General features: G+C 34.4%; 2 protein-coding genes across 9 annotated transcripts in view; one reads left to right on the top strand and one right to left on the bottom strand.

The window, feature by feature from the left end:
* LOC308553265 (uncharacterized protein) overlaps window positions 1-2,148 on the bottom strand; it is a 39,672-nt gene extending 37,524 nt beyond the window's left edge. For 3 of the 6 annotated variants that reach the window (XR_013998221.1, XM_081129068.1, XM_081129070.1), the window contains exon 1: window positions 1,840-2,148. The gene's annotated coding sequence lies outside the window, so the exon portion shown is untranslated. The remainder of the gene's footprint in view (window positions 1-1,839) is intronic. The other 3 variants (XM_081129069.1, XM_081129067.1, XM_081129071.1) reach the window with 1 other exon arrangement.
* LOC308553266 (uncharacterized protein) overlaps window positions 1-24,171 on the top strand; it is a 115,781-nt gene that overhangs the window by 42,284 nt on the left and 49,326 nt on the right. For 2 of the 3 annotated variants that reach the window (XM_081129073.1, XM_081129072.1), the window contains exons 2-5: window positions 2,059-2,175; window positions 8,508-8,602; window positions 16,406-16,469; window positions 16,560-16,649. In XM_081129073.1, the coding sequence (XP_080985199.1) occupies window positions 2,059-2,175; window positions 8,508-8,514 (124 nt within the window). In that variant the 3' untranslated portion in view covers window positions 8,515-8,602; window positions 16,406-16,469; window positions 16,560-16,649. Of the gene's footprint in view, window positions 1-2,058; window positions 2,176-8,507; window positions 8,603-13,901; window positions 14,170-16,405; window positions 16,470-16,559; window positions 16,650-24,171 lie in introns of those variants that run through there. The other variant, XM_081129074.1, reaches the window with a different exon arrangement.

Below are 24,171 nucleotides of genomic sequence, written 5' to 3'. Positions count from 1 at the left end.
CCCGTAGCTGATTCTCCCCACAGGTACATTATATTTTTAAAATACAAAGAATATGTAACTATCTCTGGATGATAGAAATTTGGATGGCTTTTACTTTATATGTTTTAGACTGGCCTGATTTTTTTCTTTAACTTTAATAATTAAAACGAGCAATAAAACCATTCCATTTCCATGTTACTCTTATGAAATTGTAAAACAAGTTACTATCCTTACTCATCTAACAGAAATCATTACTCATATTTGGCAAAAATCAGACACAAACTGAATGGGTTTGTGTCTACACAAACTGGCTAATTTATCATTTTAAGGGACTCTTGAACATGAATGCTAATCCTTAATGGCACTAACTACAGTTTGATTTTTAAAACACCTCTTAAAGAAGCCATTATGAAAGACCAGTGTAAAAGACTATTAGCTAATATTTACTAATACACCAAGCACTGTTCAATGCCTTAAATATATTAGCTCATTTATATCCTTACAACTACCCAATGAGGTACTAATATTACTCCTTTAACAGAAGATCAAAGTGAGAAAAAGTAACTCCTGTAGGGTCACAGCTAGCAAGTAGCAGAGCTGAGATTCAAACCCAGGCAGTTGAGTCCAGAGTCCACTCACTTAACCAGTGCAGAAAAGTACCATACAAATATAAGATATACATACTACTCAGCCATGTTATTTCTTGATCTGAAATTATTAAAATCCATTTCTTTTTCAACTGTACCTCAGTAATGCAAATTGTGCCAACCTTCTCCCATTTCCTCACTTCTTAGTACTTCCTGCACTTATATATTCATTGTTTTAACCCTCACAATCACATGTCTTCATATACTTTAACAGTTATGGTTCATCACAAGTTGTTTTGCAACAAAGTGGAAGAAAAAAACAACAACACAGCAATACCCCAGATTTTTAAACTGTTGTATTCTTTAGAAACTTCATTATAACCTGGAATTGGGAAAAAGGTAACCAACCAAAAATAATCTTAAAATCTATTTATGATCAATCGCAATTAAAAATTTTTTTTTTCATCTTGACTAGCCTGTTGGCATATAGGATAACTGTACGAAGCAAATGAACTATTGAAAGAAGTTTTTAAGGAAGGTGTATAAAATACAACTTTATCGTTATTTTAGTTGTATCATAGCGCCTGGATTTTGAAGGTGGACACAGATTTGCCTAGGTCTTGTGCTTCCACTTACTAGTTGTAAGACTTTGGGGCAAGTTTCTTGATCTGAGTCTGGGGTCTCGTGTACAATGATATTACCTACCTCTTAGGGCTGTCGTGAGATACAAACCATAAACAGTTTATTTAGCACCATGCCTATCACAGACAATACGTGGTAACTAGGCATTATTACTTTATCATTGTGTCTCACAACGGAAACCCATCTTTACTAGATTCAGTTCACTTAATACGCCGTTTTTTTTAATCACCCTACATGAAACCCAAAGACTACCCATTCACCCATTCACCTCTCCCATATGCGAGAATGCTTAAGGGCGAGTGGGATGGTGAGATAAACTGGATTCGATGAAAGCGTCTTTGCAACAGGACTCGGGAGGACTAGGGCAAATTTAAGCAGTGCGCGCGCGCGCGCGCGCACACACACACACACACACACACACACACACACACACACACACACACACACACACACACACACACACGTAGTGGAGCGGGGGAAACCACGCTGCCTGTGTGTGCTATGCCGCCGGCCCCATAATCTGACAGATGCGGATTCATTCACGCGCTTGCTACTTGTGCTCCTTTAGGCAAATTACTTAAAGTCTCTGAGCCTTGGTTTCCTCGTCTTCAAACAGAATAATAGTACCTACCTCATAAAGTTGTTCTGAGGCTTACGTGCAATAGCTCCTGAACAGCGTTGGCGTACAGCAAGAGCTCAGCACACAGGCTGGGCTGTTTTAAATACACGTGTATCCATGCAATACAGTTAGATGGTCTCGGAGACACACTCTGTTGTTACTTTTAGACACTGGCATTAAGACGTTTTTCTTTTCGCTTAAGCTGCACCCTTATCTGTTTTCCTCGAACAGCAAACTAAATGCCTATCGACTGATACATCGTCTATGGACCTTCAGGCCCACAATCGGCACAGTCCCTCTACCACCGAGGCTGAGTAAAGGACCTGCACGCAGGCGCAAGGAACAGAGGTAAGAGGATTGCCACCTAGGAAACGGAGGAGAGAGCTGAGAACAGCGATAATTCTGCGCATGTGCGAGGCGCGGGGGCTGGGGGGAGGGGTTGGCGCGTGCGCAAAATTGTCGAGAAAGCCAGAGAAGGGGGGTTGGAAGCCGTATTGACAGCTGTGAAGGCAGCCCGCGTTCCCGGCATGCCCCAGGGCGGCGGGGTTGGCTCTAACGAATTTGAATGAGGAGCCTCAGCGCTTTCGGCGCCATTTTCGAGTGGTGCCTGGTCCTATCAATCTAGCGGGAGAGATGGGATAACCTGTCCGAGAGTACGTCGCGACTGGGACTCCACTGAAAAATCACTAAAAAAATCGTCAAAAATTACTTTGAGCAAAGGGCAGTTCGCGGAGCTTGGCCAGGGTTGGCGCAGTCGGTAAGAGACTGAAGTAGCAGAGCGGGACTCGGGAGGCGGCAGTGGTGGGACCGGCAGGCGGTGAGGGGTGTAGGGAGTGGGCACTGAGTCCGCCTTCATTTTAATCACGAAAAATGCGAGGAGATAGGGTTGGGGGCAACTGGGTGTCTGCGAGTGGGCGGTGGCGGGCGGAATCTGGCGGGAGCGCGGAGAGACTGGGGTGTGGGGGGAGGGGAGTTGCAGTTTGAGCGGGACGCCGACGGGCTGTGGCTGAGCAGCCGCCGCCCAGCGGATCTGTCAGCAGGACCCCCGAGGACCCGGACGGGGCGCGGCGGGGCCCTGCAAGGCCGCGGCTCCTTGACAGGAGGAGTGGGACGAGCGCCTCCTCCCCCGTTGCGGAACCGAGCGGTCTTTTATCGCAGTTTTCCTGGCCTGCTGAGGGCCGGTCTTCTCGTGACAAGAAAGTTAAGGTCGGCGGAAAATAGAGGACCCGGAGTAGCGGGTGCCTCTCGTCCGTCGTGCGCGACCCAGCCCAGTATATTGTCGTCTTTGACGCTAAAACGTGAGGTACCCTAGGAATGTGAGTTTCACAATGCCGCCCTTCGGTTCTGAGCTCCGCGGTCCGGGCAGGGGTAGCACTGGCCGCTCTTAACAATTTGGGGCAGATGGGACTTTTGAGGTCTTAGCGGGCTCCTAGGAAAGATGCTAGACTTTCGCTTTTTGCTTGGGATTTTTTTCATTTGATCTCCCAGTGTTGTCCTTTCTTGGGGCAGGGGTCTTGGGTGAGATAAAAGATGGGGCTCTGAGCTTGCGATGTCCTCCGAGTCACTTTTCTTAGAAGACTTTTCTTCTCCAGTCTTTGAAACATGTCGCGAGGGAAAAAACAATCTGTGAAACAGTATTGATGTTTTCTTCTCTAAAAGTCTTTACCCGCACAACTTAACGGCAATTTTGCAAACCCCCCCCCCCCTTTTCTTAGGAACTCTCTTGACTCTGAGGCGGAGGGGAGAGGGATGTTATTTGTCTTTCCCTTTAGTGATTGCTTTTTTTTTTTTTTTTTTTTTTTTTAGCTCCCAGATTCTACCAATTCTTACTCCACAGCTCGAATGATTTGAGCCAGGGACGGCTTTAAGTAATACTTTATAGATAATGACCTTTGTAAATACATTGGATCTGGAATCCTTTTCTGCGGCGTAGGCGCCACTAGGTTAACTCTTTGCAGGCGTGATGTTTTGCGTGTGGAACGCACGGTTCTGAATTGCAAATACTAAGGAGATGGTTTTTGCAACAGCTATTCGATTGTTCGCTTGGAGGAATAACGTTTCAGGGAACCGCAGTCACACGCTTCTGGGCTGTATGCGTAAAGTCCCCTCCCCTGTTCCCTAAAATTGATGTAACGATTGATTTATTTTTTCTGTAAAGACCGGGGACCCGCCCTCACTTAAAATCTTTTTCCGAAGAGAGTAGGAAAACGAAATGTTACGTTTTTCAAATTGTGTCTAACGGAGCTCCCAAAACACTGGACATGTTATCCCCTGATTGGCTGGAAGAAAGCGGACTGAGGGGTTTGAATGTTAAACACTAGATTATAATTCTCGACTTTACGAAAAATTATATTTTTAGAGAACCACGGAAATAATTACAGAACGTTAATACGAGGAGTTAAAAAAAAAGTTGCTGTTTAATTTTTTCCACAAAATAACTTCGAATGATTCTGAAATGTATTATTAAAAGTAAAATTGAGACAATTTTCGTAAAATAGTAATTCTGCTGGCAGAAATTACAAGACTTTTATATATTTACCTCTGTTCTCTATTGATTAAAAACTGAGAAGCATTTAAGATTTTTTTATTCTTTTGTCAAATTTTTCATCTTAAGCTACATATATTACATGCAGATTGCAAAAGAATTGTTTTTTGTTTGGGGGATTTTTTAATAAAAAGAAACTTTAATTTTCTTAATGTTGAAAAACTTTTCCATATTTTTTTTTTTTACAAAAATTGGATATATTTTTAAAACTTTCCACATCTTTGAAATATATAGGTTTTCCTAATTCAGCCGTTGCAGTGGGCTTAAAACTTTATTTACAGGAAATTTATGTTGCTTAATTTACACAATACAACAGGTAAGTATGCACAGGTGCGTATATATGATTTTATTCCTTTGATAAGTTTATTATGAAGAAAATATTGCATACAACAGTGGATATGGTGTGTTTTATTTAGTTGGTTTTAGTTTGATTTTTGTTAAACGTTGCTTGAGACAGCCATCAATATATTTCTGTTTATTACCATGCTTGTCATTCTGTTTAATTGTATCTTGATGAAAGTCGGGTGTGGTTTTCAAAGAAAATCAGTAAACTCACTGATAAACAAGATAGCTGTTAATCTTTTTTAAAGTTTTTTTAATTTTATAGAAATCTATCTTATGAATAGTAGTTAAAATTTCGAAACTTAGAGTCTGTATTCTCACATTAGGTCCAGTATGCGTTGTTAGGAAATATTCAAATGACAAGATTATACATGACTTTTGTAAGTCTCTGCAGTGCTGTAAATATAATTTATATTAATAAGTGGAATAACTGATTTTATAAATCATACTATTTTGTATTGCCTCCATAACAAGAATTGCACAGAACCTGTGTTCATTTTTTTTTAAAAAAAAGCTGTTTTATTTTCAATCATCTCATGAAAATTTCATAGAAAATACGATCTTTTATTAAATTTGACTTGATGAAATTATAGGAAACTTCTATTTTTAATGTAATTTTATCTATGATACCAGGACTAGTGGGTTGTGTGTTGCTGTTGTTTTGCTTTTTGTGTTTTAATTTCCATTCAAATTATGTGACTTGGAGAATTTTGAGGGTGGGGGAAGCCTTTCAAATTCCACCAGGCTGGTTAAATTTAACCATACTTTTTTAGTGCTTTGGTTTATAGTTTTTGTTTGTTTTGGGGGTGATGGGTGAAGGATTGTTTTGCTTAATAAGCCATTTTTTAAAGAAGTGAAGAATTCCTTTATTTAAAACACTACACTTAAAGCTTGAAAACACACTAGCATCTAAATAAAATCCACAGCATTCAAAATATTTTCCCTTTTATGCAATGGTAGATAAGAGGAAGATTTTCGTTTTAGATTTGTGGGCATATAGGTCTGAGTTCCAACAGATGCATATGATTACTATATTATGTATATAATTATAATTTATTTTCTATTGTACTGTAAAGACTAGAAAAGTCTTAATACCACAGGAAAAGAATGGTGGAGAAAAGTGTTGCTACAGTAGCTCATCTCTTTTTTGAAGCTATATTTATATATTGAGGGGGAGAGGGAACTAGAGAAGGTATCAGTCTTTCTGGTAGCATTGATTTTCATTTTTGTCCTTACTATTTTTAAAAATCCAAATAAAAGTGCAGTTTTAGACTTTGTTTTAATGCTGTCAACTGTCTGAGTTGTACATTTACAAAATGTAGCCTCAGGTGTTTGTATATAACATTGTATTTTTTCTAATCAGATTAATAACACTTTTAATGTTTATCATGAACTACTAGAGCTAAAGATGAAAATTTCAAAATAACTTTCATATTTTGGATTTCTTGTATCATGTTTTGTATACTACATTTTTGTTTTGTGGAGACTTACGTATATATTTTTTGTTTGTTTATTTCTTTATTGGTATATAGTAATAGTTCAGAATGTAACAACATACTTTAGTCCAAAAATATTGATCAGTTGATTGGGTTTACAAAAACAAAATAGCCAGAAGACTGTGTTAGGTATTTCTTCTACATGATACATAAACTTCTTCCAATTAAAAAAATCAGAGTATAAATTTACACACTACTTTGAAATCTTTGAAATTTTATTCTACAAAAATTTGTCTCTTTAAAAAATTAGCAGCCTAAAATTGGCTCTTATCTTTTCTTTCTTTTGTTTAATGAAGCATAATGATCCCCTCATTTCTTTTTAACCCCTTTTTAAAAGAAACTATTAATCTGATTATAACTAGAAAACATGTGTTAGAAAGAATTGTCATATTTTAGACTATTAGTGTACATGCAATTTTGTTTTATTATTATTATTCAGCAGGCTTAGCTGTGTGCCAGACAACTAATCTGGACATGTAATTAGAATTCAAACTATGACTTGCTGAAATTTGTAGCCCCTCTTAAGACCAAAGGAAATCAGTAATAAACTACCTCTTTCTTTGAAATAAATTTCAAAAATGAGATTAAGCTGTTTTGCATTTTTTACAAATTACTATTAGAGCTCTAAAGTTGATTGTCTTAATATTATAAGAGTAACATCAGTTTTAGAATATCACATTACTAATATGTGTTTATATATTTGTCTGATTATTTGCATATACAAAGGACTGTAAAGCCTTCCTGTACATTTTGCTTTTTGTTGGGGAAATGATTTCCTTTTGCTTTTTTACCCCCCTTGACTGTCTTAGAGATGCTTTAAAAGATCTTCCTTTTAGAAAGATAAATTTCAAATATTAGAATTGATATTAAATACATATGAATTTATTCTAAAGATTTCTTATCAGTTTAATATACTTTTGTTTAATCCTGTCTCATTTTACTAAAGAATTTTTGCACTGGAAAGACATGGGTTCTAAGTGTAAATAATAAACTATTTTGTAATAGATTTGAGATTTGAGTTTTCCTATTTAAAGATTTTTTTATATCTTTTTTTTCTCATTTGGTTTAATATATTTGTCTTGTGTTTGAACTTCCTTTGTTTTTTATTATCTAGCATGTTTTTGTTTTCCTAATATTTAAAAACTTAACATTTGGCATGGAGTACATATTGGTATCTACTATTTTCTTTCTGTGATTTTTAAAGTTAAGCTACTTTTATTTTTAGAGTGCTCAAGTATGGAAAACTTTGTTTATATCTTTGAGGGAGGACTATGTAGATATGATTTTAATTTTTAAAAAATATAGTACTTGGTGTTTGTGGGTTATGTGTGTGGTTTTTGCCATTAAACAATCAAATATTTGGCAGCAGAGGATTAAAGGTTTATTTGTTTTTTATTTCTTTTCCTAAGCTATTTTTAAATAATAATGGCTAACTCAGAGCATTATGGTTCACATACGATACATTATAAATCTTTGTAGTTTAACAATTAATATTTTTATATAATTGATAGCCACTAAATCATTAAGATTTGGGTGAAACAAATTAAAAAGCTACTTATATACATTTGGTTACACCACCTCTGCTTGGAAACATTAAAAAACCATTGGCTCAATATTCATATGTTTATTACTTATATTTTAATTTGTTTAAAGAGTATATTCTAAAGTTTGTTCTGTTAGAATTGTAATGTTTTAAAATATTTGGAAATAATCAATATTATTGTTCCCTCAGGCATGGCAAAAGACAAAAGTTGGAAATAATGGTAATTTCTGTCATCCTTGAAAAGTTTGATAATTTGGAGAGAAAGGTAGTTAAAACTTTCTCTCCACCCCTTAAGTATTTTTTTAAACTTGGTTTTATAAGTTTCAGAAGCATGGACAAACTATATTTTCCTTGTGAGTCTGCTTTACCAGTTCTCTAACACCTACGTGTACACACCCACCCACACCCACCCACCCACACCCACCCACCCACACGCACCCACCCACACCCACCCCTACCCCTGTACTGCTTTGAAAATGAATGCCCTAAAGAGAAATGAAAGCAGAAACATATTAATCTGATTGTTTGAAGAGGCTTTGAATGACAAAACATATCACAGGTGTTTCTAATCAAGCTATTTCTATTTAACATTATTTTCAAGTTAGTATTTTTTGGTGTGTGTTTTTTTAACATAGGCAAGATTGAGGTCATTTTGAAGACCTTACCTCTGTGTTCAGGGATCCACTGTGGAACTGCAGGAGGGGGAAATCTGTTGAGTGTCTTCATGCTATAATACATGACATTTTTATTGCAGGTTTTGACCTTTAGGAGAGAGCCAATTCTGGAGAACAACCTAACTTCTTTGATTGAGCACTCACATAATGCATTGGAACATGTTAGGAGATTAAGGTATACTAATGAATTTTAAAAGCATACAATTTTATATCTTTGCAATATAATTGGGTTAGACCATTGGTAAAGCTAGAACTTTTAGGTAAGCTAAAAATCATTGAAGATTTAGTAATACATAAAAATCATCCTGTTAAGTGGCCAAGGTTGAATGTTCTTGTTTATTAAAACTCAAGATTTTTTTTATATAGTTGATGTTCTTATCATCTTGTATTAGGTCCAACTCCAACTGAATTTATTTAGTCTAAAAATAAGTATAAATAGTGATTTTTCTTTTTTCCTCTTAGGGTTGTTGATATAGTGTTATATGTAAAAGAATTAAATAGTGGATTTTTCATCTTACAAAAAAAGGTTTAAATCAAATGGAATTTGCTTGGCTGTGTAACAGGTTTAGTGGTAGGTAGAGCCTACAAAATTAGCTAAAACTAATGAGAATATTTTAAGAGTATTAAAGTATTCCAACTAGTATCCTAACTAAAAGTGGCAATTTGGTTGAAACTGAAAAACCCACTTTCTTAAGCAGAAAGTAGTATCTTACTCTTGGGTACTCCAAGTAAAAGATTTAAATTGTTCATATGAAAAGTTGCAAATTCTTTAAAAACAAATCGTAGATTGCCAGAATTTCTAGTGACTTACTGTCTTTTCCTCCAGAAAACTTTACAACAGAACCACTTTTATAGCATATTTATTTTCTTTGATTTGTATAGTTTTAGTTGAAAATTGTGGCTACTTAGCCAATAAAATTCTTGATTGTTTTCTAAATGGTAATCTGGTATAATGAAAATGAACTTCTTGAACAGAATTAGTATGATTTTTTTTAAAAACTACTTGCTACATAAAGTTCGCTGAAATATAACGTACTACAATTTTTCTTTAAATATTTTTTCACCTAAAAATGTTTACTTTATATACTTTAGATATAGGAAATTACAAGGATTTGTTTTCATTAGAAAAGTGTAATTTAGTCTTAAGAGTAAAGTGTAATTATCATGGTCATAAAACTGCTTTTATCTTTAAACAATATCTTTAAACAGCATTAAAATATTTTTAAAGAAAATTCTCAGATGTATGTTTAAGAATTTCTGAACATTGAGACACATATCAAAATGCTAAACTAACATTGGATGTTTCTGTATTAGTAGATATTAGATAGATAATCCAGGAATGTGAATCTATTAACAGTTAAAGTTAAATAAAATGTTAAAAGTTAACAGAAATTAGTTTAATATAAGGATGAAATTCAGGTGTTGATGTCATTATGCTATAAGTGATTGAGATAAATTTTGAATTGAGAATGTTAGGAAAAAGCAGCTGAGTTTGAATAGGAAGAGAATGAAAATTTTCTCCCCTCTAATTTAACCAGTGTTTTCCAGATTAAAGAATATTAAGATGAAAAGTTTAAAATATGATTTCTGAGTGTCTGGGGGGAAAAAAATCCAGGTTCAATTTATCACTTTCAATCCAGGTATCTTACACACAGCCTTATCAAATTAAATGGGTGAAGAGAGACAGCTTTTACATTTATATTGTAGATAAGGAGATAAATCCACAGAGTTGTTCCTAATTTAGAGAATTTATGATTTGTGTTCTTTGAAATTGTCAAAACTTATTGTTTGGACACAAATTTTTAGCATCATAAAATTGTTCTCTCTATATACTGGCTTATAAATTTCCAGATTTTGAGCTTAGGAAATAATTTAACATCTGAAAGAATTGATGCAGATATTAATAGTTTTCTTGTATTTGGTCAGTTCTTATATAGGGTGAGAAACTAATTTGTAGTATGTGTTATTTTAGGAGACATAGTAATAAAGTTTTTTACTGCAAAGTGTGATTGGCTATCTTTTAACTGTCCCTTAAAGGACGTTTTGTAAGGATTTTGGCTGTTGTAAATTTGCAGACCTCCTTATCTATATCTGACTAAGCCTTGATTTGTACTTCATTATGCCAGAATTTTGGGGAAGAATTTACTGTTATTTTTTCCAGTGATAAATATTTATCTTACTTGTGCAAATGTCTATATTTTTTGTTAAATGCATTTTTAGGGTTAAATAACATTTATTTTAAGGAGAAATTCTTAGTTGTTTCTAAAATATAGTTATACTGTCAGTGTTCCTATTTTATTGAAATAGTTATCCTTGGGTGGGGAGGAAGAATATTTGGATAAACTAGAATAGAGGTAATTTAACGTATCTGTATATGAAGGGACTTGAAGTTATTCATTATTTGTCATTGATGTATAATGCTAATTTATAAGAACAACTTATATCTTAAGCAGTTTGTTAGCTATAACAACTTGCCTTAATAGAGGTTTTATAGTGTTGCTGAGGATTCATTAAAGAGTAGATAAAGTTATCTTTCTTAATAAAAGTTTTTAAAATGTTTATTTGAAGCAGTTTTGTGCATGAGTATATTTTGTGTATTTTTTCTTGACTAGCAAGTATATCCTTGATCTATTTCTATTTTTTTCAAATAAGACATAATGCATCAGAATTACATTTTCCGATAAGCATTTTCAAAAGGCAGTATTTAATGTGAGGATTTAAATTTTTTAATTAAATATTACTTTGAAGTAGAATTTAAGTTTTCAGTATCACAAACCACATTTTTGATATTTCACTAACATATAATTTTGCTTAGTTTTACTTTCCTATTTTCATGGTTAGAATCACTTGGAACAGAAACATGCAGCATGTTTCAAATGTACCTGCTGATACGGATTAATCTTCTGGTTAATGGTTTATTGGTTTATTAGTTTGTAAATGTCTTAATTTTAAACATCCTTTGATATTTGCTCTTTTTTATTATATAGCTTTTATAATACATATATTTAGAAGTTTTATCCTGTGACCCTCAGAATTATTATTTTTTATTTTTATTATTAGTATTATTTATTATCGAGCTGCTAAGCAGAAAAATTGCGTTTGCAATTTTGAGGAAAATAAAAGATTGGGGTTTGTTTTTTTTTATAAAGTATTATGATCTTAATTTACTGTATTTTATACTTTTATTTTAAGAAATATCAAACCTAGCCTTTTTGGCTAAATATTTCTTAAAATTTATTGCCATTCTAGCACTTACAAAAAAAATTGATAGGTTTCCTAATTTTTCAGATTTTTAAAATATTTTTTAGAATCAAAAATTTCCCTAGGTGTTAAAGTTCATAAATAACATCACATTTAAATTTAAAGGTGATTTGGTGGAACAATTTATTTCTGTTGTTAATCATCCATTAATATTATGTACTGTTTTTAGCTTTGTATTACACATTTAAAGTAAGTAAATTACATGTAATAATTTTTAATAGTTGGAATTTTTGTAAAAACTTTATAGGCTAAAAAATCATTTTTTTGTGTGAATAGTATCTGATGTCAAACATGTGGTAGTGATTAGATATGTGGAACCTGGGAGCCTGGAGCTTTTTAATTTTATTTCCTGATTAAAGTTTAGATACTTTCTTATACTCCAGGAGAATAGCTAGGGAAAATACTCTTTATGAATTTATGCTGAACCTGGATAAAACAATCTGAGAATTTTGATAATTGAGCAGTTAAATCTAAACTAGGAGTTCTCATTAATTTATTTCCTTAGATACATTATAGGTTCCCTTTCTAATCAAAACACCAATTTTGTCTTTTTTTCTCCTCTTCCTGTCCAGCTTTTTAAAGAAAAAAATTCCTTCTAAATGTATTGTATAATGATGTAAGCAGACCTGTTAGGTAGGTCGGGCTGAACCGTTTTTTTTTCTTAGTTGTGTACACTTTTCTCAGTTTGCTGCTTGAGCAGCAGCAACAGTGAATAAACAAGTGTCACCACAGCCCTTGTTCTTGTCCCTTACAGCTGGGAACAGGGGCTGGGAGATTGCTGCTACTACTCAGCTGTTGTACATAATAACATCAAATATGCAATAATGGTGCCAAAAGAGCCCGCACCCACCAGTTTTTACAGACAAGGTATGAAGGGCCCAATTGTCAGTGTAACTCATATATAGTATAATGAATATATTCTTTGACAAAAAGGCATCTTCCCAGAAGAGCATAAAGAGAACAGTAGATACTTAATAGTTTTTAGACTTACTGTTTTTTACTATTACTCTGGTTTTACTTAATGTAATTTTTATTCAGTTAATTTCCTCTGAATGGAAACCTGTCTTCTGGAAGTGTGTATTGTGTTTCATGTTTTTCACTTTTAAGCTGGTAAACTGGAACAATTAGTAATTAGTTGCTAATAACACAAGTTAGCTAATATTGAGGAAAGAAAAGTTGACAGTGGCCACATAGGAGTGTTTCTTTTGCTTTGGGGCCATATTTGGGATCCATATTTTTGTTTTATATAGCCCATTCTAAACAAGGCCAACTTCTTGTTGGTTTCACTATGACTAAAAAGCACACCACTCTATACTACTTAGTATTGTATGTAACTAATACAAAGGACGCTGCAGTTAGAAACTCGTAAGTCTTTACTTTTTATCACTGTTAATGTCTTATATCTGGAAAATGCAGATTATTCTAAGTCTTTTGGCAATAGGACTTTGTAATTTCAAATAGTATAAACGAGTGTTTTTTATTTTTACAATTCGAATTGCACAGATTTACATCACCTAAATATCTGTACATTTTTCTCTTTTGTATCTAAATAATTCCAGTAGGTTGTAATTACAGGGAAGGGAATATTGAGTTTCTATTAAAGTTCTGATTTCATTTGTAACATTCTTGCTGGAAACCACAAATGACATTTTATTTTAGCTTAAGAGCCTAATGTCTTAATTTAAAGTCTGACGTTTGCAGTAGCATTTCTTTTAAAAGGTAACCATAGTTTTTCCCTGGTCATCTTCATTAAAATGAAAACCAATTACTTCTACTCTTAATGTTTTCCCTTACTAATTACAGTAAACTAAGAATATTAGTTCCCTGCCAATATTATTCAAAAAAGCTTTGTTGTACTATGTGCTTGGTTATCTGAAATGATAAATGAGCCCATAACCTGGTTTAACATTGTGAAGTCCAACATCTTCAACCATAAATTGCGGTTACTTTTTTTTTGGCTAATACTGTAATTTAACAGATAGCATTAAGTACTGTTAAATGACCCTTAACCAGAAAGTGAGTTCCAGAATCCTTTATATTGAAAATATCTTATTTTTACTGCTAATTATTGTGTAAAGTATCTGTCACTACCTGTACCAGAATAACCTAGAATAAAACATTTTCCACACCTACTGAATCAGAATCTAGAGCTGGGGCTCAGGAATTTGAGTTTTTTCCAAGCTGTGATTTTTGTTTATTTGTTTTGTTTTTAGAAGCACCACATGTAAAAAGCACTGCCCAAAATGAAATGAGGATTCTTCACACCAATAAACCATTTATATTTTCTGCTTTTTTTTCTCTTTGATCATTGTTTATCTAAGTTCAATAACTAATTATGAATCTTGTCATTTCTACCACAGTAGTTATAGATTAAGTCTTGGTATTTCAATTATGTGAAGAAAATCTATATTATGTGAGCTTTATTTTTGTGCAAGTATCTTGGGCCAAATTTTAGCCTATTCTCTTTCTTTGGAACACTTAGTATACCTACACTTGATGAATTGATCACTTAAGAATTTTTAAAATTTTCATCTACATAGTAGCTATTTTTCTTAAATGTGGTTTTATTTTTTTTTTATTTTTAATATATCTTTATTGATTTCAGAGAGAGGAAAAGAGAGGGAGAGATAGAAACATCAATGATGAGAGAGTCATTGATTGGCTGCCTCCTGTGCGCCCCCGACTAGGGATCGAGCCCACTACCCGGGCATGTGCCCTGACCAGGAATCGAACTCTGATTGCCTGGATCCTAGGTCGATGCTCAACCGCTGAGCCACGCCTGGCCGGGCTTAAATGTGGTTTTAAATATTGGAGAAAATACAGAAAGGGGAACTTTTCTTATGCTGCTTGTGGGAGCATTTGACAAAATTCTAGTAAAGTTGAAGATATACATAGGCTTGAACCCAACAATTCCATTCCGAGATGTCCTAGATAAACTAAGAGGTGTGAAAAAAATCTTACTTACTTTTACTTTTAATAGGAAAAAATTTGAGAACAGTGTGAATGTTAACCAACAGGAGATGGTAAATTATGACATAATCATATGATGAACTCTTTGTTATACTGCTATTTAAGTGAGAGCTGTGTGTATTCATGGATGAATGACAAAAATAAGTTGCAAAAGGTTATATACAATATAGCAACATTTATATAAAATATATATGGCATGGTAAATTTTTATTATAAGGCTTGAAAACAGTGATATATACTGTTTTAAATATTTGAATCTATAGTAATAATGTAAAAGAATGCGTAGGAAATAAAAATCAATTCAGGATTGTGATTGTATCAGGAGAGAGGTGAATGGGACCAGGATATGGTACAAGCGGGACTCAACTATGTGTAGTCTTTTTTTAAAAAAAATTAAGCAAAGTAAGCATGGCAGAATCTTAGAATTAAATACAGCTGGATTGGAGGGCCAGGGCTAAGACGTGGAGATTCATTTTGGTATTATCTTGGGTTTTCTTTGGATTTAAAATGTTGGGGTTTTTGTTTTGTTTTTCAAATTAATGAAACAATAGTGCTTTCCTTTTTGCGGGGGGCGGTGAAGACATTCTACAGTAAGATGTACAATTGGAATGAATGTTTCATTAAGAGCATTGATGGGTTTGTTCTCTCTATTCTATGATTTGTAGTAAGTGCTTAACTGTTAGTTGGTGTAAGAACAACTTATAATATGTACAATAGAAGTCAGACCTTTTAACCAACTTAAGTTTCCAGGATATTTTTCAGTTCTTTTATTTTTAAAGATAAGATGTAATGTTTTCCTTTTTTGTGTACTGGCTTTTAATCCTTCCTACTCTTAAAATTAAAGAACAACCATGAAAATAATTTCTCTTATTCTTCTCACTACTCTTTCATTTTACTCTTGAATTCAGACAGTTTCACAACTCCATTTCCTTTTGTTTTGGCCATAGATTATAACATTATTTTCAAAGATTTCTTTATGTATTTTTTTAATTCCACCTTCACCTTTGTATTCATAATAGAATTATTGAAATTGGGCAATATGTAGATTTTTAGCTTTTGCAGTAGCATGTATGTATGTATATGTGTGTGTGTGAGAGAGAGAGAGAGAGATTGGTCAATCTTGCAGTATGATCTTGAATTTATCTTAAAATATCTATAATTATGATGTTCTCCAGAAGCTCATTGTGCTTCAAGTTAGACACTGAAGAATGAGTTTTAATTACACTTACATATTTGACTTTTAAACTTTAAGAAGGTATTTGTAATAGAAAAGTGAGTTTCAAAAACTAACAATAATCCCTGGCCAGTATGGTTCCGTGGTTAGAGCATCAGTCACCTCCTTTCTCCCCAACCCGCCCAGCGCGCGCACACACACAGAGCAAGGTTGCCAGGGTTCGATTCCTGGTCAAGGGTACCCAGGTTGCAGGTTCCATCCCTGCCTGGGTAGGAGTATTTGCAGGAGGCATCTAATCTACATGTCTTTCTCACATGATGTTTCTCTCTCTCTCCCCCACTCCCTCCCTTCCTCTCTTTAAAAATCAGTGAAAAACAATATCCTTGGGTGATGATTGACAACAAAAATAACAGTAATACTCTGGACTGAAATATAGAAATGTTGCTGCTGGATTTTATAGTCTGTGATTGTTCTTTGCTTCATAGGGATCAGAAAACTGTCAACCTCAATTGAAAATTTTCTAACATATAATGTGAACAAATTTTTAAAGTCTTCACTTTTATTTTTTCCTAGGTTTGATAACAATAAAATGAAGACCGTAATAAAACAGCCCCATACTTAGTTCAATTCTTATCTTGTAAGTATTAACTCGCAGCCCCTCTACCATTGCTATAAAAAGTTACTTTTTGATGTCATTTCCTTTATTTCTAATTTTTTGCCATCCTAGAATGACAACTTGCTAACCTCCCCTTACCCTCTCTACACATTGAAGTTTGGTGTTTATTTAATCCAATTTAGAGAAAGAAAAATGCCATAGGTAAGTTTTCTTTTTATTTTATTTATTTATTTATTATTTAAAATATGTCTTTATTGGTTTTCAGAGAGAGGGAGGGAAAGGGAGACAGAGATAGAAACATCAATGATGAGGGAGTCATTGATCAGCTGCCTCCTGCACGACCCCTAGTGGGGATCAAGCCCCCAACCCGGGCATGTGCCCTCACCAGGAACTGAACCTCCATCTCCTGGATCATAGGTCCATGCTCCGCTGCTCAGCCACCCCGACTGGGCAGCCATAGGTAAGTTTTCTGTTTGGGAAAGGATCTTACAGCTAGGCTCTAGCATCTCTAAATCTGAGAATCACAATTTTACACCCTTTTCTTTTAAAGGAATTTATATATAAGTAATATTATTATTATCATTATTCAGGTTCATTGACATTTTATGGTTTTATAAATTGGAAGTATGCTCTCCATTTAAGAAGTTGTTTTTTCATTAATATTTTTTTACATTTCACTAGGTTATACTTCAGACTTTTTTGTGAAGTCCTTAAAATTTAGCTGTTAAACTTCAGGAGGTGGGAAAAACAGGAAGGCAATTCCTTTTCCTTCCTTCTATACATACACATGCACACCTCTTTTCTTAGAATATGAAACATTTTTACCCTGAGTCATTTAACCTTTGAGAAGCGAGTAAGTTCTACGGGAATAATTCTAACAGGTTAGCCAAAATTAATCTTATACCCCTAGAAAAAATCTCAAATCCAGGTTATGGTAAATGGAGAAGGTTCTTATTTCCTTAAAAGTATTTGAGACCCTTTACCAAAAAGATTCATTTTGATTTATTTCTTGAGCTAATTCTACATCTTTAAATGAAACTCAAGTGCAGCTGTTTCTGTTCTTGACGTTGAGGGATGGCCCTCTTTAAATGAAAACATTTGAGATGCTTTTCTTACATTATCTCATACCATTGCATTAGTGACCCAGTAAATAATGTCTCTCAGCTACTGAACTTGATAAGTAGTTTTTAGGGTGGAAATCAATTAAATATTGAAAACTTAATAATGAGCCAGTTTGAAGAGTAGTAGCCAAATGTCACAGGTCACTTCTTTTTTTAAATTTTTTCCCTTTATATTTTTGTCTCTGGAAAACTAGAATGGAAACATTTGCAAATCCCCAAAGAATCATATATAATCCAGGCTGGGCTTCTTAATTGGTCCCTTAGAATCCAGTTCAGCTTTTCTTCAACTTAAGTCTCAGAAAAAGAAGTCTTTTCAATTGATATTGCACTCTTACTATATAAGACTGGAAGACAGTCCACTTTTCAAAAAGAAATAGGCATATTTAACTTTTAACAAAATTTTAAGCACATATAATGTCACATTCTTCATCTCCTTTATAAATTTCTAAGCAAACATTTTTTCTTGGATACTCTGCAGTATTTTTTTAAACATGGGTCATTTGCAATGTTTCGTAGCTGGTATGCTTTCTGTTGTCTGTTCTAGGTAATATGCCTGGAATTCCCTTTAATCTAAGGTACTAAAATGGTGATGTTTCCAAATTAAACAATAACCAGAAAAATAGAACATAGTGACAGTAGTCAGTGATTCTGTATGATTGTATATGTATGCCCTCTTTTCTAATTTTTTAAATATTTTTAATGCCATTGATTCTTTAAAGTAGGGATATATTTTTTTTCAAGCTATTCACTTTTGGAATGTAGATGTTCCAGAAGTTGTGGAGTATTGGTATTTCATATATTTGATGCTGTCACAATTAAATAATGGCATTGTTTTGGGCATTTTTACAAATTGAGTAAAGAAATGAAATATATATTTTTTCTCTTTTTATTGATTTCAGAGAGAGGAAGGGAGAGGAGAGGGAGCGAGAGAGAGAAACATCATTGTTGAGTCATTGATCGGCTGCTTCCTCCATGCCCCCTACTGGGGATCAAGCCTGCAACCTGGGCATGTGCCCTGACTGGAAATTGAACCGTGGTCTCCTGGGATTATAGGTTGATGCTCAGCCACTGAGTCACTCCTCCAGGCGAGATGAAATATTTTTTAAGTTTCTTTTTCAATTTAAACTTTTGCCTGGCAGGGCATGGCTCAGCGGTTGAGCGTTGACCTAGGATCCATGCGATCAGGGTTTGATTCCCAGTCAGGGCACATGCCCGGGTTGCGGGCTTGATCAATGACTCTCTCATCATTAATGTTTGTATCGCTCTCTCTCCCTCTCTTTTCCTCTCTCTGAAATCAATAAAGATATATTTTTAAAAAATAAAAGAAATATTTTTTAAAAATAAATAAAGCTCTTAAACTTCTGTTGCTTAACATAAAACATTCAGAAATAGTCATATTTCTTTTCTTCCCACTTTTTCTTTTTTTGAGCTATGTTTTGATTTTTCACATTGTATTTTTGGATACGTAGACAAATTATATGGTTCTGTATAATTTAAAATATAGTTTGGTGCTAAATAAAATAACATCTTTAGTTGTATTGTCAGAGGTTAAGATCATTGCTTCATTGCTTCTATCTTTTTAATCTACAAAAAAAAAATCTTAAGATACTGACTTTATAATTAGGAAACAGAAAATAAAGCTGAAAATTCACCATTCATTACCATCAGTATTAGTAGTCCTGTAAGCAAAAGTGATAGAACACATTACTTTGTAATTCAGGAGACTTAGTAAATTTGCCTGTTCTCAAGAGCTGGGCTAGTAAAAGGAAATGATAAAAATTATTTCTCTCAGAGTGGTTATCTAGATAATTTTTTAGAAATGTTATTAAGTTAGCAATATTATAGCAATAGCATGTAATTATACCATTCTAGAAAATATTATCAGTTCTTGAATTATAAATAGAGTAAATGTAGGACTGACTGAAAGTACTACAAATAAAATAACAATATTGTAATCAAGTAAGTAATTGATAGGGCAAATGATATAAAATCTGTTTGCAATAGAAGTGTAATTCTTTTGGCATACATCACTAGATATAACTGAAATTTTTTCTATTTTTATTTCCCATGAAAATTCACTTTTGTGTAAGTTACTGTCTACCTGTGCCACTCGTGGGGACATTTTAATTATCTTGAATAGTTTTATAATATGAATGTTGCTGGGAGAAAGATATATGCCAAAAACGAAAATACCAAATTGCTCTTTTGGCACTTGTATTAGTAGTAAAGAGTGTTATGATCAAATTTAAGGAAGCTAGGTTTTCAGCATTTGGTGGTAAAGAAGGCTTTGTAAACTTACTGATACAATCAAGTGATATTTAGTAAATATGCCAAATCTAGGCTCTTAAGCTGTATATTGTTCTATAATTTATGAACATGGAGAAAGTTTACAATATACTACAGCCGTTTTTCAGTCATTGTTCAAATAACTGATGTTTTTGAGAATTTGGCAATGTTAAAACAAATGCCAGGTGTTCCTGACCTCAAAGTCATATATTTGACATTTATGTGTTTAACAACATGATTGAATGAAATCTGAGCTGTTACATTCAAGGCAAAGCTGTGTTTCTCTAAAAAAAACTATAACCATAAATTTTGAATTTTAGTGCCAGAATTCAAGAAAGGGGATGGATTTGTTTATTGTTTTTTCACCCTGAACAACTTCTCAGTTCAGGAGAAATGATTCAAAGAACAATAATGGAGAATTTCTTATTTATGAAATTGGATATTTTCTTAGGAAAATAAAAACATGGCAAAACTTAATAGCACAGGTCTTGATTTAAATAGGAAATAAACGTACAAACGTAATGAACTATAGTATAATAGGGATTTCAAGTTCTAAGCTTAAATACAATAGGTAACATCAACAGACTACTCAGTGCAGCCTTGCCCTTTGTCACTGATTTGTCTGAAACATTTGAGTTTTCAAAGTTATCTCCATATAAAAACAGAAATAAGTTGAATGCAGAATTGAAATAAATATATGTCCAGAAGTCAGCAATCACACCTTTTTGCCTAGGCTGTCAGTTTTACTTTTCCTGTTTATACAATAAATAAATTTATTAAAATTTTTTTCAATATTTTCCTTAGTTTGGCTCTTCAAGTTGTTTTTCTATGCCACTAGTATTTGCTGCTCTGGAGTCACAACTTAAAATTGGCAATTTGCCCTCCAAATTCTTAATAAGTCAGCTTAGTGAAATACATTGAATTTTTCTAAATGTAAAATTTTAAATCAATCTATAGTAATTTTATTTTAGCCTTGGCTTATTTTGCTTAGCATAATACTCTCCAGGTCCTACTGTGCTGTCTCAAAGGGTAAGGGACCCTTCCTTTTTACAACTGCATAATATTCCATGATGTAAATGTCCTCTGAGAAGACACTTGATATGATTTCAATCTTCTTGAACTTACAGAGAATTCTTTTGTGTCCTGACATGTGGTCTATCTTTGAGAATGTCCCATGTGCACTTAAGGAGAATGTATATTCTGCAGCTTTGGGATGAAATGTTCTGTAAATGTCAGTTAAATTCATCTGATCTAGTGTGTCATTTAGAGTTACTGTTTCCTTGTTGATTTCTTTGTGTGGAAGATCTATCCAGTAAAGTTAGTAGGGTATTAAAGTCCCCTACTATGACTGTATTGCTGTCTCTCTCTTCTTTAAAGTCATTCTGAAGTGGTGTTTTTTTTTTTACTTTCAGCCTATGTGAATCTCTTGTTCTGTGGTGGGACTCTTGTAGACAGCATATATTTAGGTTATGTTTTATTATCCATTCAGCTATTTCTTCATGCCTGTTTCTTGTTCTCTCTATTTCAACTTATTATTATAGCAGTCCCTGTAACATTTCTTGCATTGCTGGTTTGGTGGTGATAAACTCCCTTAGCCTTTTTTTGTCTGGGAAGCTCTGTATTTCACCATCTATTTTGAATGATAGCCTTGCTGCATGGAGTATTCTTGATTTCAGATCCTTGCTTCCATTACCTTGAATACTTCATGCCATTCCCTTCTGGCCTGTAAAGTTTCTGATGAGAAATCAGCTGACAGCCTTGTGGGAGCGCCTTTGTAGATAATAGATTGCTTTTCTCTTGCTGTCTTTAAGATTCTCTCTTTGTCCCGAATTTTTGGCATTTTAATTATGATGTGTCTCGGTTCTTTTTGCTTGGGACTCTCTGTGCCTCCTGAACTTGTGTGACTTTTCCCTTGACCAGGTTAGGGAAGTTTTCTGCCATTATTTCTTCCAACAGGTTCTTTATCCCTTGCTTTCTTTCTCTTCTGGTGCTCCTATGATGTGAATATTGTTACATTTAATGCTGTTCTACATGTCCCCTAAAGTGTACTGTTTTTTAATTGTTTTTTCTTTTTGGTTTTCGGATTGAGGGATTTTTCCTACCTTGTCTTCTAATTCACTGATCCAGTCCTCAGCTTCCACTAATCTATTGTTTATTCTATTATGTCATTCCTTATTTCCTTCATAGTTTCCATTTCTTTTCTCATGCTGTTGAGCATCCTTATGATCAGTATTCTGAACTCTATATCTGATAGAATTGCTTATCTCCATTTCATTTCGCTTTTCTTCTGGAGAATTATTTTGTTTCACTTGGGGCTTGTTTTTTATCTCCTCATTTTGGCTGCCTTTATGGATTTGTTTCTATGTGTTAGGTATATCTGTTAGGATTCACAGTCTTTTGAATGGTCTCTGGTGCAGGCCAGTGTCAGATGCTGTTTTTTATTGGCCTTGAGTACTGTGAAGATTTTCACACTTCACAGCCTCGTGGTTCCCTCTGCTGGTGCTCGGTGCGTTTGGAAAAGACCAAGATGCTCACCAAGGTCTGCTTTCCCAAGGCATGGGCCCAGAAGCAAGTCAGGCAAAGATTCAAATCACGCAGAGGCTATTTGTTATTCAGACTCTTAATGAACCTCAGGCTGTAGAAACTCCACAGGGTGGAGCAATAGGTTTTCCAACAGGGTGGGGCAATTGATTTCCCTCCCCCCAGGCAAAAGCTGTTTGCACAGTAATTGTCTGCCTGAGAAAGAAGTCCTCTTTCTCAGCACTGGGGAATGACTCAGCACAGGAATCCAGATGGCTACCTTCTGAGCTCCAGCCCCCAAACCAGCACCTGTTGATTCTTCCCACACAGTTCTAGTCCACACTGCCCTCCCTCCACCAGAGCCCAAGGTGAGTGGCTGCATATGAAATTTTGTGTGTTGGCCCTTTAAGAGGGTGTCTGCATTTTCAGCCCTCTCTCCCAGGCAGGCAGAAACCCTGCTGCTTTTCACAGCCATTCTCAGTTCTGGTGCTTGGGCTGGGAAGCCAGGTTTGGGTTTAGACCCCGGAGTTCTCAGTAGGAAACACCTGCAGCTGAGATATCCAGCTGGAACTTCTGCTGCCTGTGGGAGCCTGGCCAGCCCTCTTGTGCCTCTGCTCTTCCTACGAGTCTCTGTGCGGTCTCCGCTTTATGTCCTTGGTTATGAGGGTGATTTCCAGCTAGTGTTCAGGTGATTGTTCAGAATCATTTTTCTATATTTTAGTTATAATTCCAGTTTGGTCCTGGGAGAGTGTCAGTGTAGGATCCACTCAATCTGCTGCCATTTTGGAATCTCTTCATAATAGTTTAAGATTTTACAATCTTAACAGTAGGCCTATGAAGTAAGCACTAATAGGCCCATTTTACAAAGAGGAAACTGAGGCTCTGTGTAATGAAATAACACTCAAGATCAGGATTTCATCATAAGTCTTCTCGCTACATATTCGTTGTTCTGTACCATTGCTGCCTCAATAAACTATTTCAGCTCCTTATTGATAAAATTAGAAATACAGAAATTCACCAGTGATTTCTATTGCACTCAGGACGGTTTTAGAACTTAGGAGATATGCCTAGAATTTTTAATGTATCTTTTTTGCCGTATTTAAATTGTTTTTTAAATTTGTTACGTAATATGGAAAGAAAACTGAATTAAGGTGTTGAAAGATTCCCATTTACTCAGATTAATGTTTAAGTTGACTTCTTAAGCAGGACATTAATTTATTTTTTCTCACCTTTCAACATGACTTTTTTCTTAGAAGGTCATAAGAATAAAAAGTTGATATATATCAGAAGTGTTTAGAGATCATTAAGAGCCCACAGGCCAAAACCTCCAGCATGGAACTAACACTGTTGTGTAAAGATAAAGAACTGAATGGTTGGGTTTTTTTTGTTTTGTTTTGTTTTCTGATTTTTTAAAATAGCTCTATTTTTTTGGTTCTACCCCTAGCCATTAGGGCTCTTTTTATATCTAGTTAGGGAAGGTGGCTTTTCTTTTAGTCAGCAAACTTAGAAGCAGAGATTTAAGGCATGGAAGCACTATGATATTTACAGTGGACAAAAGATATAGGAGTGGAGAAATGGCTTGGCCCATACCAGGAATCATTACCACATAGCTAATCCAGTTCAAGTGGAGGATAGTTATGAAATCATGAAACCAAGTATCTCCTCAGCACAGTGCTCAATACTGAGAATAATTGTCTATATTTAAAAGTTCTTATGAATGGGCAAGTAACTATAATTTTGAGTGAAAAAGAATAATACCTAAGAAGAAAAAAATTTTAAGATAAATAGCATACAAT

The sequence above is a fragment of the Miniopterus schreibersii genome (genome assembly GCF_964146895.1).
Source record: "Miniopterus schreibersii genome assembly, chromosome: 2".
NCBI lineage: Eukaryota > Metazoa > Chordata > Mammalia > Chiroptera > Miniopteridae > Miniopterus > Miniopterus schreibersii.
The sequence above is the reverse complement of the archived record's forward strand: the minus strand, read 5'-3'. Positions and strand labels throughout refer to the sequence as shown.